This window comes from Gekko japonicus, unplaced genomic scaffold (genome assembly GCF_001447785.1).
Source record: "Gekko japonicus isolate JY-2015 unplaced genomic scaffold, Gekko_japonicus_V1.1 scaffold169, whole genome shotgun sequence".
In the NCBI taxonomy this organism is placed as follows: Eukaryota; Metazoa; Chordata; class Lepidosauria; order Squamata; family Gekkonidae; genus Gekko; species Gekko japonicus.
In genome coordinates this window covers 1,007,600-1,023,749 of record NW_015161951.1, presented here as the reverse complement: position 1 = coordinate 1,023,749, position 16,150 = coordinate 1,007,600, and the positions used below count along the sequence as shown (strand labels likewise).

The window sequence follows — 16,150 nt, the reverse complement described above, 5'->3', positions numbered from 1 at the left end:
GGTCTCTACTGTGGAGAAAATCTGTAATTTCCCTAGGTAGAGGCTGTGGGGGAGGGGGGTGGAGACGGAAAGCTGAAGAAGGAGAGGCAGATAAAGGTAGGTTGGCTGTTGGGTGGGAAGGAAATAGGGTTGCCAACTCCAGGTTGGGAAATTCCTGGACATTTGAGGGGTGGAGCCTGGGGAGGGTGGGATTTGAGGAGGGGAGGAACTACAGACCGGTGTAATGCCATAGACTCTACCCTCCAAACCAGCCATTTCTTCCATGAGAACTACAATTGCCAGCCTCCAGGTGAGGGCTGGAGATCACCCAGAATTACTGTCAGTCATCTCACTCTCGAACACAGAGAGAGAAAGTTTATTGAAGAGATACAACTGTTGTCCAGGTGACAGAGATCAGTTCCCCTGGATAAAATGGCTGGTTCGGAGGGTTGAATACCCTGCTGAGGCTGCTTACCTCCCCAAGCCTCACTGTCCCAAGGCTCCACCCCCAAATCTCCAGGAATTTCCAAACCTGGAGCTGGCAGCCCTAAGGTGAATTGATCTCTGTAGCTGTGAGATCCATTGTGATTCCTGGAGAGTTGCCACTGCTGCTGTAGGGGGAGAGGAAGCAGGTGGGTGGCTGGGAGCACCGCCACCACTGCTGCTGTGCAGGGTGGTGGAGGAGGCAGGCAGGAGGCTGGGAGAGTGATGGGGGCAGAAAGACAGAGTGATGGAGTGGAGGCAGAAAGAGAAAGAGTGATGAGGTGGGCAGGCAGAAAAACAAAGAGAATGATGAGGGGTCTAGAAAGAGAGAGGAAGTAACATGCATGGAGGAGAGATAGAGAGTAGGAAAAGGGAGGGCAGAAGGGAGAAAGAGAGTGAGAGAGGTAGGAGGAGAGGGGAGGAAGCAAAGGTGTGAGGAATGGGATAACTGTCCTGCAAGTTTCTTGCGGGTCCTCATTTGTCTTTGTATAATACCCACAAAGATCTATTCTCATTCTGGCCTAGTAGCTCTTCTTGTGGATGCTCTCCATCCATGGAAGGGTAGGGAAAGGAAAGTTCTTCCCTTTAAACCTCTGGTGGCAGGCTGAATTGACCAAGTTCTTGTTTCTCTTCCTTGTGATTTATTGAAAACTCTTTTATTACATCCTCCCAACCCTATTGAAACCTAATCTGCTTCATAAGTATGAACCTAAAGCTGCCATTTGTCCTGTCGTCTTTTTTCCCCAAACAGATTTATTTCAAAGGTGTTAATCCAAAATTCCCTGAAGGAGGAAAAATGTCCCAGTACTTGGAACACTTAAAGATAGGGGACACAATTGATTTCCGTGGGCCCAGTGGACTACTCATGTACAAGGGGAAAGGCAAGCATAATTTTCATACAAAAGATGGGTTCTTTTTATGAACTGGAGAAGTGAGCCTCCTAACCAAGAGCAAGACTGCAGCCTAGGAGATGGGAAAAGACTTTGTATTCATAACAGAATCATGTTAGATTTCATGACACCTTCAAGGTTACACTAGATAAGGTAGCCAGAGGAAGATGGGCAAGGATTTTTGCAAGGTACTGCTTGTCATGCAGGGATGATCAAAGCTACCATGATGGAAGATGCAGTCAGCCCAGTCTACTTTACATCTGGTCTTCCTAACAGAGGAAGACGACATATCAGATTTTACAGACTGGGATTTGCACCTCTTTGGCAATGTCTCTAATGTCATCTTGTTCCCTAACTTGGAATCCCAGCTGGCTTGGGAGAAAGTTGCTGTTACACATAGTTCAAATAAAACTAGGATGCCCTCCACTAAAGCAAGCAAGTAACTCCGATTGAAACTATTTGATGATGTCCATTGAGTTCATGGGAGTATTCAAAGTCTGTTGCTATGTGTACGTCATATGTAAGTACAGGACAGAGAACTACAGGAGCCCACAGAGTCCATGGTAGAACAGCATTTGAGTTCTGTCGTGGAGGCTGCCACTGACCATTCTCCTGTCTTTCACTCTTGGTTTGTGGTGTGCAAACCACAGCCAGAGGGAAGGGTCTGAACATGGGGGTTCTAGCCAAACCCCCCTCTTTTTCTGTTGGCCTGCCTTTTCTCACAGGATGTGACTGCACGGAGCTAATCTAGGATCTTGCAGGTATCTTTCAGGGTTAGCCTTTTCCATGTTTTCTTCTGGCTGGGCTCCCATCTTGTTGAGCTGCAGCTGATGAGGAATTCTTTCTCCAGTTCTTCCATGCGGCAGGAGGGCAGGTGTTTGTATCCAGGTTTTCCCCTCAGTTTTGGGCTTTTTTTTTCATAGTTCTATAGATTTCATGCATTTCCTTTCCTTGTTCCTTCTGCAGGAGTATTTGCCATTCGACCAGACAAGAAGTCTGAACCAGTGATTAAATATGCAAAGTATGTTGGGATGATCGCAGGCGGGACAGGTCGGTGAGAGCTTCAGCTGCTTCTTCCAGTGTCACTTTTTGCTCATGGTGTTGACGATGCTTCTTTAAGTTGGTCTGTTTTTGCCTCCCCCGAAGGAATTACACCAATGCTGCAGCTCATCCGAGCTGTTGTGAAGGACAAAGATGATCCCACCATCTGTTACTTACTGTTTGCCAACCAGGTAAATGGCAGTTAATTTCATTTCTAGTGGGGATGTTAAACCTGATGGATGGCATGACTTTAAAAACAGGGAGTTTTAAAAGGTAGAAATATGTGTTGATTTATGTTTTTAATTGGATTGCATTTCCTTCTTTGATCCAAGAGCCCACAGTTAGCTACTGACCCATCCAAGCTTGAAAGTGAACTGAAGCTGTCAAAGCACCATTTGTAAAATGGCTGGTCTTGTACATTGCACTGTTATTGCTGGACCAGCCACCCCTCTCCAGCACCTTTTTCTGAAGAGTAGTTGCCATTTGGTTCCCTCTGGGCAGGATTCATGGAGAATCCCTCAGCAGTAGAAATGTGTTGGATTCCTTCACACCCTGCTCTGGGCTCTGTATACTTTTTTCATGCTGTCTGCACAACCCAAAGTGCAGCCTGGCTGTCCGGAAGTGGTCTGAGCAGATGTTTCTAGCTCCCCAACCCCATTTGCTGGGATTCACTTGTACATTTGTACACACTGGGGTGTTCTGCTAATGCTAGTTTTATAAAATTGTTCATCGAGGATCTACAAGGATAATTAGTCAGAATTATGCGGATGCATGGAAAGTCTTTTAGAAATAGTGAAGCATGCCTAAGGACGCCTGACATTTAACAAACCAAAGCAGCCACTCATGAGGAAGGGGCTTCTTTGGCTCCCCCCCCTCCAAATCTCTCATACTAGAATCAAAAGGAGCTTTCAAAATAACCAAGTGTGCCCTTGGCATAGAGCCTTCACCAGTTAAGACTGGCCCCTAATTTATTTATTTATTTCAATTTATATTCCGCCCTCCCTGCAAGGCAGTCCTGTGTTTGATCATTCTTTATGGATTTTTCTTAACATGTTGCTCCAACACCTCTGAGATCACTTAATGACGCCTGCATAGCCTTCCGCTGTGCCACCTGCTTTGGGATCATCCCATCCAAAAATAGCTCTTTTGCAGCAGAGGCAGCTGCAGAAATCGGTGCCTCCTGGCAGCAGGTGTAGCAAATCCTGCTGCAGCCCTAAAAATAACCCTTTTGTTCTGTGCCAGATATCTTTGAGTAGGGCAATGTTGCCCTTTGTGTGTGTAGCTGTCAGCGTGGACTGCTCTTACTAGAATAATTTTGGTTGATGGACAAAGAATGCTCTTATGTCATTTGCCAGCACTCTGTCAACAAGTAGCTCTTGCACCAAAATGAAACTTCACGGCATAGCATAGCTGGGATGGCCTCACTCTGATCTGGTCTGTGCAGAACCACTCTCTGTTCACCTGCGTGTGTAAAATGTATAAAGTGAATGCTCAGGATCTCTTAGGTCATCTTGCTGTAGGTTCACCTAGACGTAAGTTCTTGGTAAGGGTCCTAGCAGGTGCTAAAGTGGCCACCAGAAATTGCCCTGGGTGCAAGGGGCTTTATAGTGCCATGTTTTAGTTCTCTATAACACCCCAAGATTGTTCAAACAGGTAAACTCCCCATGGTCTACTCTCTCCTTAAGACCATTTAAAATAATCAGTTTTCTGCTGGCTATAAATGGGGCCATTAGTTTACCAGATAAATTGATCTTGTTATCCTTAGAGGATCTATAAGAGTGTTTAAAACAACTTGTTTTCTCCATTAATATTCCCGGAGACACAAAATGAAATACTTCTAGGGCAGTGCCAATACGTACATTAAAATCACCCGCAAAAATAAAAATGCCCTAGGATATTTTGCTAGTTCGGTCAGAGACACCCTAGACAAGAAAATGGAAATAGCCCTCAGGAAGTCACATGAAAACATGGCCATAGCAATAAAAGCCTCAGCCACAGCATCCATTGCTTCCAGCGCTGCCATAGTACGTATGAGGAAAATTATCCAACTCATCCCTGCAGACTTATGGAAGGGACCAACAGAGAGCTGAAGGCCGGTGCCTTCACAGCAGATGCTACCCTAGATGCCCCAACTTTCACCTCCAGGATCATGGCTTCCACAGCAGCTGCTAGGAGGGTGCTCTGGCTTTGGGCATGGCAAGCAGACATTCATTTAAAAAATATCGTTTCAGCTTGCCCATTTCAGGGGAATAGACTCTTCGATGATGCCCTAGACAAGATCTTGATTGAAACCAGGGACAAAAAAAAAAAGCTATGCCCAAAACACTCAGGTGCTCAGACAGATTGCCTTTAATGCTCACGCCTTTCGTTCCTAGCACACATTGCCAAAAATCAAGCAAGAATGCAAGAGACTGTCATGGGGTTTCTCTAAACAATTGTTCAGATGAGGGCTCTTCAACAGCTTTTACCTTTGCTTTCCCTATCCTCCAGGCTTCTCTTAACTCCCTTAAATCTACCGTGCCTTCACCCTGCCCCACCCCGTTGTAACCTACCAAGGGGACAGTAACGGAGGGGAGAATATTTCTATAACAGCTTCTAAACCAAAAACAGTCTAAAAAGACAAGACCCCAGTAGCTAACAGTGGCGGCACTGTTAAAGGAGTAAGAAAACCTCCTCCACACTATTTATAATTGCTGAAAATGCCTTAAATAAGATTGACGAGGCAACTTTCACTAACAGAAAGAAATCCTCCTCCCCATGTTCACTGGAGGGGCGAGAGTTCACGAAACAAGATAAAAAGCAGACAGTTTCAGTGGGAAACTAAAATCAGTTAAAATTTGTTAAAAACTAATTAAAATCAATCAAAATAATATCTATGACAGTTAAAAGGCATCTAGACACATTGAGCCAGCTTCCTGGGCAATAGAAGAGGTTTTGCTAGGCTACTCCATAGAATTTGCTAGAAACTCACCGAAACAATTCATTGCATCCCCACTATGCAAAAACCATCTCAAACGACACATTACCTACAAGGCCATCCAACATCTTCAGGAGACTCAAGCAGTGAAGCTAGTTCCCGTAGCAGAGATTGGGAAGGGGGTGTACTCCATCTGCTTCACAGTCCCAAAGAAAAACGGGGACTGGAGATCCATTTTAGACCTCAAATTTTTGAACAAATTTATCAAGATGAGGCACTTTTGAATGGAGATGCCCAGATTGCTCTGCGAAGCTCTACAACTGGGGGAATTCCTAACATAAGTAAACCTCACCGAAGCCTATCTCCACATCCCTATCCTTCCTGCCCACAGAAGATTCCTGTGTTTCTGCGTAGGGAGCACCAATCTTCAGTTCAGAGCACTCCTGTTCAGCCTCTCCACCACCTCAGAGGTGTTCTCCAAAAGGCTGATCAACACGGTCATTCTCTTAAGGGAGCATGGCCTACATGTCCACCCCTACCTTGACGATTTGCTGATAAGGCCATGCTCTGAAGTCAGATTGAGTCTGGATACTCAAAACAACTATCTGTTGTCTACAAGATCATGGATTTCTCATCCGCTTTCACAAGAGCTCTCTACAACCAGCTCAGATACTAGAACATTTAAGAGTGATCTTAGACACCAAATTGAATTGCCTATTTCTTTCAACAAAAAAGACCAGCAAGGCCAAACAAATGGCAGAAACAGTGATCAAAGCCAAGTTGTCCTCCCTGAGGATGTTAGCCAAGCTGATTGGACTATTAATTTCCAACACGGAAGTTCTTCATTGGGAACAACTTTACTCCAGATCCCTTCAGTTGCTCCTCAGACCTTTTCAAATGCAAATAATGGAGAAGAGCTTGCCATACAAGTCTCTTACACAGTCAAACACAGCTTAGGATGGTCAGCCATAATGTCCAGTCTCCTCCAAGGGAAGACCTTCCACATTCCCATGGTGAAACATCTATTCACGGATGCCAGCCTATCAGGATGGGGCCATCCTGGACAAAACTCCACTCCAGGGCAGGTGGTCCAAGAGTAAATCCTAGCTTCCTATAAACTTGCTGGAACTTTGAGCTATTCGACTAGCACTACTTCATTTCAAACCGCAAGTGACAGGCCACCATGTTCTGATCTGCACAGACAGCATCTCTACCAAAATGTATATCAACGAGCAGGGGGAATCCAAATCTTCCAGACTCCATAAGGAAGCCACCAAACTTCTGACATGGACTTTGAAGGAAGGGGAATGATCACTCAAGGACCTTTCAGTTAATCATTACCCACTTTTGGATTCTGTCAGTGGACCACTTCACATCCCCATCCAGCTATCAGCTCTGTCAATTCTTTTCCCGGTTCTTCCATCTACAAGCAGAGGCAACAGACGCCGTGAGGTCCCAGTGGCTGGCAGGCCTTTTCTTTGCCTTTCTACCCATACCAGTCATACTGAAGATAAGGAAGGTCAAGGAGCAGAAAGCAGAAGTCATAGCTGTGACTCTCGTGACCCAGATGCCCATGGTTCTCAGCACTCCAGAAGATGGCACCCCCCCCCCAAACTCTACCAGTCTCTCCAGACATGTTACACCGCGGCCCAATTTTGCACCCTCACCCAGAGTGGCTGCAACTGACCGCCTGGCGGTTGAGCAGGACATCTTCATATGCCTAGGATATTCCCCCAGCATGACAGACACTCTGTTGGTGTCCAGATGGCAGTCAATATACAATACCTCCTGGAAACTGTTCACCAGGTGGTGCAGGAGAAAAGGTGTTAGCCTTTCACCAGGATGGATTATCTTCAAGCCACAAGGCACCAACCTTCAGAAGACAAGTGTCCGCTCTGTCTTTGGTGTTACCATACCTTGGAGGACATCGTCTTTTTAATCACCCTCATGTAGGGCACCACCCTCAAGAATCCCCCCCAAATCCACAGGTTTCCTACATGGAGACTGCACACGGTGTTAACAGTGCTGACCAAACCACCCTTTGAGTCATTCAGGTAAATTACCTCTTAGATGGCTAAGAATGAAGACTCTTTTCCTCGTGGCAGTGACATCAGCCAGAAGGGTCTCGGAGTTGGGCACCTTATCCATTAAAGCTGAGCTGTGCTCCTTTCACAAGGACAAGGTAGTTCTGTGAACTGATCCCACATTCCAACCAAAGGTCAGTTCTCTTTCATAGATCCCATGAGAGCTGTTTGCTTTCTTTTTGCCCAGACCTAAACACCCCAAAGAAAGACTTTGGCACACATTAGATGTACGGAGAGCACTCAAAATCTTCTTCATTAGGACCGAAGATGTAAGGAGAACTGATTTTCTCTTTATCAATGATTCTCCACCCCCTTCCAATTTTGGTGGGAAAATGTCCAAACCAGCTATTGGTGCAATACTTAAAAGCATGTATAATAGAAGTATACAAAGCCCTTAAAGTGGCAGTACCAACCGTAATTACAGCTCACTCTGTCAGGAGTGCGTCAACAAATGCAGCATTTGCCAAACATGTATCCGCGGAGAAAGTATGAGCAGTAGCAACTTGGTCCTCTATTTCCACATTTGTGAGACACTGAAAGATGACTCTGTACGATTCAGCCAACACTGCCTTTGGCAGGTGAATCCTACAGCACGTCATGACAGATGAAGACCCACCCTAGTAAGGGACACTGCTCTGGGAGGTCCCATCAGATGTCCTCCATCTCAGAGGGAGAACGGACCTTTGGATACTTACCATGAAGGGTCCTTTTCCTCTGAGGAAAGGACATCTAGCCCTCCTAAGCCTCCTAACCTAAGGAGCTGATTCTTAGGTGTACTCTGTTCTCCTTGTTATACACCTGTCACTTACTTGATTTCCTCTGGTTGACTTGCTGTTTCTAAGCTTGTGTTTAAATAGGTTAGGTGCTAAAAAGTTCCTACTCCTTTTCGGAGTTGCCAGAACTGAGGAAATGGTTGACTCCCACATCATGAGAAGAGGAAGAATTTAGTTCCTGCCTCCCTGATACAATGGTGGGAAATGCCCATCAGATGTCCTCCTTTCCTCATAGGAGAAGGACCCTTCACAGTAAGTATCCAAAGGTCCATTCCCCCAGAACTCTTCAAAGAGAATATCTCATGGTGGAAGGATCAATTGGCAACTGTATTCATCCAGATAAATGCAGCAGGAGTTATGCCACCCGTTAGGAGAGATGTTATCATAATACCAGTTTATAAGAATGGAGACAAAGCGGACCCACCCAACTACAAGCCAGTCAGCCTTTTATCAGTGGCCAGGAAGCATCATGCTCTGTCCTTTTTATTACCAACTTGTGGACTGGTTGGAGACTAATAAAATCCTGGGAAGGCAACAGCCTGGATGTAGGCGAGGGAGTGGTACAGATGATCATCTTCTGGCATTACAGTTCTTAATCAATATACAACCAAGAGTTGTGGGATCCTTGCTGCTGCCTTCAGGGATTCGAAGGCAGCTTTTGATACCATACCCCGTGTCTGATTGTAGCACAACCTAAAACTAAGCACAAGTCCGCTATGGGTCAGACGGACAACTTTCCAACATCATTTCCCTACAGCAGGGAGTGCGTCAGGGGTGTGTGCTGGCCCCTTTATTGTTTAATTTATATATCAACGATATGATTTCTGCTGTCTCTGCCCAGGACTGTTATTCTCCAGCCATTTGTAATGTTAATGTTTCTATCCTACTTTTTGCTGATTGTTCAGTTCTGCCATCAAGAACCACAACAGGACTGTCCTCTCTGAGTCTTTCGTCTCTTACTGTCTGGAAGAATGCCTGATAGTCAACTGTCAAAAATCCAAGATTTTTTTTTTTTGGGGGGGGGGAATCACATGTACACCACAAGTAGAAAATTCATAATAATGATATTGAGGAGGTCCCTTATTTTAAATACTTAAGGGTCTGGTTTGACCAGAGATTAACTTGGTCAGTGCAAGCTGCTCATGTTAAAAGATTGGCTACAGCAGCATCAGATATTATCTGTCATTTCTTTTAATCATCTGGGGCTCAGTATATCCCAGCCACCATCGACCTGTTTAATGCCAAAGTGGCTGTGCAAAGTTTATATGGGGCTGGCATCTGGATTGACAAAATAGGGGAGTCCATCGATTCAGTTCTTATTAAATTCCTGTGTTCCATCTGCAGAATTCCAAACTGTGTAGCAGGGGTAGCCCTCCGAGTTCAATTGGGACAGCCATCTCTTGAAGCTCAGGCCTGGTTGAAGGCCTCTTCCATTAAAGTTAAAATTATACAGTCCAACATCCAAGAGGGCTACCTTGACTTAGTCAGAGAGAACTCTTATGTTTCCCACTGAGATAAACTTTTTTGAGCAGCAACTACAGTTCCTCAGTCTTTCCTTGGACTCCCTTTATTCAGTTACCAGACAGGAAGCCATAAGAATGATTAAGAAACTTCTATGTAAGTATGATTATAACGGTACAATCTGTAGAGCATGACGTGTTTGTTCTGCTCAGTTTGTTGGTATTCTTCCACCTGGAGAGCTCCCTGATAACTGCTCATATTGGATTGTTCCTCACTATCGGCGTGCTTTTGTGTTGGCGTGCCTTAATGCCCTACCATCTAGAGTTTTGCAGTGGGGGTATCTTATGATACCATGCTCTGATAGAGTATGCAACTGTGGTGCAGGTAGTGTAGACAACCTGTATCATGTGACCTTTGAATGCAGGTTTTTTATTCTGAGCCTAGAAATCTTTTAATTCTTCATTTGCTCTAAAATTTAGATCATAAGGAGACATTATCTCTTTTATCAGAAGATAATAGCAGACCTATCACTCTCATGTAGCCAATCAAATGGGGTCTAGCTTTTTCTGTATTTTAATAATCTGCTTAAAACCAATAAGTTAAGAAGCAGTATGAGGTAGAGAGGGAGAGTTGTAGTTCTCTTGAAATAGTATGATTATGTTGGCCTGTGTGTGTCTTTCGTGTGTTCTTGGGATGTGTATAGATTTCTGCCCCCCAGGCCAGTCCAGGGATGGGGAAAAGAATTCTACACTGGCACCATACATTACTCAATAACCCAGAAAGATAGGCTCTCTGGATTTAAGAACAATAGCCACCAGGAATCTCTCAGCTTAATCCCTCACCAACCTGAGATTATAGATCCCCAGAATCTCAGTTGGCATTATTTATTTATTTATTTATTTTATTTTTGGGATTTATATCCCGCCCTACCCGAGCGGCCCAGGGCGGCAAACAAGCGGCAAGCCGAAAAACAAAACATAAAATACATTAAAAATTCAATAAATACAGCTAAAATGGTGCTTTACAATTCATGTGGGTTTTACACATTAGCAACTCTGTCCAGAGCTGCACGAGTACTCTTACACAGGTAGCCCAATTGGTCAGCGGTTCGGGCTGAAGGATTTAGTTTGAAGTCCAGTTACACATCAAAACAGACACGATTTATAAACAAGAATAAGGTTTATTCAGTACAGAACTTGCAATCAGACTACAAAGATTTAAAAGTAACAAAGGCTAGGCAATGTTTTGCCTTAACTACACAGTAAGAAGCATATTTACCAACTTCAGGAAGTGTCCAAGAGTTCAATATTGTCCATTGGAAGAGTCCAAGTATCTTGAGAAACAATAGTTCCATTCTTGCAAGCACATGGTCAGCTCACAAGGAGTCCTTTGTTCTCCCACAGACCACATGGCAGGACAAGAGCATTGCAGTGTCCATCCAAGATCTCACAACCAGGAACAGAAAGAGAGAGAGCTCGTTCTCCCATAGGGTTTAAGCAGATATACGGCAATTCAGTCTTCAAATTAGCCCTGGCCAGGGGCCAATTGAAGGAGACCTGGGAGTGCCCAATGGTAGGGTTACCATGGGAACAACTTCGGAATGGTCAGAGCCTCTGAAGGACACACCCGGGTCATGTGCCCCTCCAAACTCCAACCACTCCCCCATGCTGTACGTGCCTTGAGCCTTGTAACCTTAGAGCAGGCTCCTTGAAGTCTAGTACTTCCACTTAGAGGTGTGAAGGTATGTGGTTTATGGCATGGCAATAGAGCTTCTCTGACCAAATGTTCAGCCATCTGTCTTGCAACAGGAAACAAGGTATCAGAAGACATTCCAAGGGGGGAGGCAGGGGTCTATAGGAATCAATATTTCTATACAGGATGGGAGCATTTGTCTTCTTGAAGAGAAAGCATGGTTTTGTCTTCTGACTGCCAGAGATTCCACTGTATGTTTGGCTCAGAAACTGCACTCTGCCTTTGCGCAGTGACATAAGCCATTTACTTGCAAGAGAAACCTCATGACTTCTGCATGGTCCCGTGCCAAAAGTGGAATCACAGATAGCCATGTGAACCATTTCTGGCAGACGTCTCCACTCCTGGTGCCTAGATGAACCAGACAGTTTAACTTCATCTGTTTCGGACAAGGGTTTCACAGGACCAAGTTTAGCTCAGCTGATCATGAATAAGAAGGAAAAAGGACAGGTTTTTAAAATGGGAGCTCAAACGGATCCCTGCCTCTTCAGAGTTTCTGGCTTGTTTTCCTCTGTAGTGTTGGAAATTGCTAGGTAGTAGCTTAACATTTCCTCAAGACTTTAGACAGAGTCCAGTGAACAAGGAACACTGTGTTCTTTCTTGTACAGACTGAGCAAGATATCTTGTTACGCCCAGAATTAGAAGAAATCCAGGTTCAGAATTCAAGCCGCTTTAAACTGTGGTACACGTTGGATAGAGCATCTGAAGGTAAGAACTTCCTTCGAGGACTATCTATAGCCGTAACTTTTACCTCCCAAAGAGGTAAACACCGCCTGCTTTCCCCCCCCTAGATTAAACTTGTGGAATTGATTTGCTGGTGAAGGGAAAGCTGAGGTGATTTACTGTAAGAAAGAAGAGATCTATATGTGTCTGAAAGTGTGGATGCTAGTTTGCAAGGCTGATGTGCTGGAAGAGATTGTGCTACCTATATTTATTTATTAATTTATTTATTACTTCGATTTGATATACCGCCCTAACCCCCGTGGGGGTCTCTGGGCGGTTTACATGTGGGGTGCTAGTCACATTGAACCCTAACTAAGGCCACATTGATTCTATGGGTGGGGCTGCCTACCAGCACCCAGGTGGAGGCTGATGTCTCTTTGGCTCGGCTGTTCTTTTTCGGCTCCATTCCCGGCAGCTAGCTGTTCTTTTCCTGGCGCTTAGGCAGTCAGGTTGTCTGATACACAGGTGATGTCCTCCTCCGGTCTGGCTGCGTCCTTCAGGCTCCGCCGCGCCTTTGGATGACGTCGCTGTGCCTCCGCCTCTGCCTACCTTGGAAGGGTGAATCTTTCAGTGATGGATTCTGTTAACAGTTTGGGAGTCCTGCTGGAACCGGCTTTCTTGTTAGACGAGCAAGGTGGTAGCCAAAACCCTTCCCAGTTCTCCTTAGCCCAGACTCTACATTGTGTTTAGGATCAGCTGTATCATTCCCATTTGTTTTCATTACCCAAATAAACAGGTTTTTTGGGGTTCATTCATTCCGCTGAAATGAATGCACCCCCCCTAAGAGAGATGACCTGCCTTCCAGGCCATAGCAGGTGAGAAGATGGGAGGAAAAGCATCCTTCTCTGGGACTGCTTAAAATCTGAACCAGGGAAGAACTTACAGGCCCCAGTTATGCTGTTAAGTATTGCAAGTTGTTAAAATCTGTATTGTAAACAGAGTCACTGCAGATTGAAGAACATCACTGAGTAAATGAGCAAGTCATTACTCAGAATTGCACACATCTAGGGAGGAGTGTGCATGTGTGAATCAGGTTTCTGGTTTTTCCTCCCAAATTCAGTGAGCATTCAGAAGCAAGTGCATTCGTTTTCTGTGATGTCTTTGGGGTCTGCAGAATATCATTTTTCACAGTTGACTTTTTCTTGACTCCAGGTTGGAATTACAGCCAAGGGTTTGTGAATCAAGAGATGATCAAGGACCACATGCCTCCGCCAGCAGATGATGTTCTTATCCTGATGTGTGGCCCTCCTCCAATGATCCAGTATGCTTGCATTCCTAACCTAGATAAGCTGGGATATACCAAGGAGGCAAGATTTGCTTACTAATGTGGGTTGTTAATAAGCTGAAAAGGAATGTGCTAAGTGGGAGAAAGGGAAAGGAAGAGCTTTGGACAAGGGGGAGCAGAAATGGGCTGGTGGGTATTAGTGAAAAGCTGCATTCAGAGGGCTGCTCAGTTATCTATGTGAGTTCAGTGTCTTATTAGTGCTGCACTGAGAATTCTGTAGACGAATGTCTATGGTATTTTGCTTTGCTACATTTAACTAGCTTTTTTATAAAGGCCACTGGATTACGTCTGACTCTTTCCTCATTGGATAAACTTAGTGTATCCAGGCTGTTGTTTCACCAAAGAGTTTTTCCTAACAGCACTTGTGTCTGATACCCAGGTGGAAAAGCACATCTGCGCGTGAAGCATTTTGTTTGTTGTAACTGTCTGGTTGCTACAGTGGGAAAGTTGAAGAAAGCTGCACTTAAACACGTTAGCCATGCAGAATTTTTATATTGCCTTTTTGCAAAGACTGCAATCTAGCTGTTGGAATTTGTTAATGCATACAAAATATGCTCAGACTTTACATGTATTTGCAATGCATTAACAACATTTTCGAGAACGCAGAGGTGATTTGTTGCCTTGTTACAGATTTGTGTTTAAAGTCTGTTGTTTCCCAGCTTCTTCCTTTATTACATCATTCCCAATGCAAAGCATTTCAAAATGCTAGACTTTGTACATGTGTATTGGGGGGGGGGTATTGCTTTCAGTTGTATTTGGGTTCAGTATCACCTTCTAGACTGACAAGATTCCTAAATGTTAATGATGATTCCAAAAACTTGTTGGTAAGAACTTCAGATATCATGTGTGCTTTAAATTAGTCCTTTCTTATAGTAATTATTAACTAGTGGGCTTCAAGTTGTAAAAAAACGGCTTAGACACACTTTCCCAAAATGATTTATAATGATCCTGTGAAAATGCACAGATATATGTTAGGGTCTTCTGTTTGCAAATCAATAACATGACTTAATTCTTTCCAGGCTTCATTATTTTTGAATTCAGATCAGGACTATGCGAGCTGGGAAGGGCTCTGGTTCAGTCTGTATTGAACTGGAGAAAAGTTGGGCCAGATACTGGGAGGGCACTAGTGGAGCTTCCCTTCACTCCAGTGTGAGTTGCACAGGAGATGTTCTTGGGAAGGCGAGCCTATGAACTATTGTTGGCATTTAAAGTTTGTGTCCAGGTAGATCTTAAGTAAGTCTTGTCCATCTTCAAGCAAGCCTATTGTATTAGCAAGAGCAAAGCCACATCCCTCCTCCAGGGTGGAGCTGGGCATGAGCCTTGCAGAGACTTCAAAAATCAGCTGCATAAGGGCTGAAGCTTGCAAGAGCAGGAGAGAAGGGCAATGCTGAAGTTCTGTGTAGCATCCTTGAGCAGAACAAATAGGGTCCCAGCCTATTTGCTTAGGCTGAGCATTTTCTACCAGCATTCCCCATTAGCAGAGTATGGCAGTAGAGAAAGCAAAGCAAGGCAAAGAGGAATATAGTATGAACCCATTGAGGAATAACTATTTTTCTGGAACTAGCTGATTGAATTGCTCTTGCAGCAGAAAGAAAATCAGGAAAGTAAAAGTTAACCATCTCTTTGCTTCATTTTTCAAAAACACAGTGGGGCAAAGGAGCCTTAAGACCTTTTCGTAAATGTATTTTTGGGATGCAGCTTACTTCCTCCGTTTTGTATCACTTTGCCTTTTCCATTATGGAATTTTTCCATATAGAAGTGCTAGAAAAAAAATAAAACTTTTTTTCCCCTCCTCACTTGTTTCATGGATTTTCTGTTCTTAATGCAGCGCTGAGGAATTGAACCCTCAGCTTAAATGAGGACAGTCGGCGTTAAGTCCTTTCAGTGAAGATAGGTCAGATGACCAGCATTGTCTGTCCCTCTCTCCTTGTACGTAACTCTTGGTAACAGGAAAAGTTAAAGTCCATCAGTTCCATCAACATTAGGATTTATAGAGGCCTGTTTCAGTTTTTCAAAACCATCTCACAGGCAGTTTTTTGGATACGCTCAACAATTCAAGGTTAACAGAATTCTCTCCCCAATGTCAACTCAGGACTGAGATGTGGAGGCGCTTGCCTGAGGTGCAAGTTGAATGAGGGATTTCTCCACTCTCACTCTTGAAGGCCAAAGTCTCTGATTTCAGAGGATTTAGAGGAGAGTCTGCATAGGAGTGCACTATTAGCCGTGTGCACCTGACTTCATCCCATTAGACACTGGCTAAGTGGAACTTAGTTCTGCATAACTATGCATGATCAGAGCAAGCATCACTGCAATTCTACGGCCATTAGGTTCTGTCCTGGAGAGAAACAGAAACCTACTTTTCAGGCATGGAAAGTGGAAGTTAAAAAAAATTACTTGCAAGGCTAGGCAGCAAAATTCAAAATGCAGCAAGTTCCTTTGCTTTAGTTCAAAACCTTTCATTATGTGAAAAAAGACTTCATTTGGTAACCAGCCAAAAGAGACAACATTCAGCCCTGCCAGTGGAAAACCAACATGTTGGCAACCATTCTACGTAAGTACAGAAGCACCTGCTAGTGTGTCGTATTGCTGTATGGGCATTACATTGAGGACAAGTATAGTCAGCGGCCATTGGCCAGTAATTTTTTCAAAGTTTATGTTGTTGTTCAGTCGCACAGTCGAGTCCAACTCTTCGCGACCCCATGGACCAGCTCCCGCCAGGCCCTCCTGTCTTCCGCCGTCCTCTGAAGTTTGCTCAATTTCATGTT

The 16,150-nt window shown here is 44.4% G+C and overlaps 1 protein-coding gene across 1 annotated transcript in view; it reads left to right on the top strand.

Moving 5' to 3' along the window:
* LOC107125960 (NADH-cytochrome b5 reductase 3-like) overlaps positions 1 to 15,177 on the top strand; it is a 37,947-nt gene extending 22,770 nt beyond the window's left edge. Inside the window, exons 5-9 of the mRNA XM_015429445.1 lie at positions 1,214 to 1,343; positions 2,319 to 2,402; positions 2,499 to 2,584; positions 11,986 to 12,085; positions 13,253 to 15,177. Of these exons, the coding sequence (XP_015284931.1) occupies positions 1,214 to 1,343; positions 2,319 to 2,402; positions 2,499 to 2,584; positions 11,986 to 12,085; positions 13,253 to 13,425 (573 nt within the window). The 3' untranslated portion in view covers positions 13,426 to 15,177. The remainder of the gene's footprint in view (positions 1 to 1,213; positions 1,344 to 2,318; positions 2,403 to 2,498; positions 2,585 to 11,985; positions 12,086 to 13,252) is intronic.
* Positions 15,178 to 16,150: the final 973 nt, after the last annotated feature.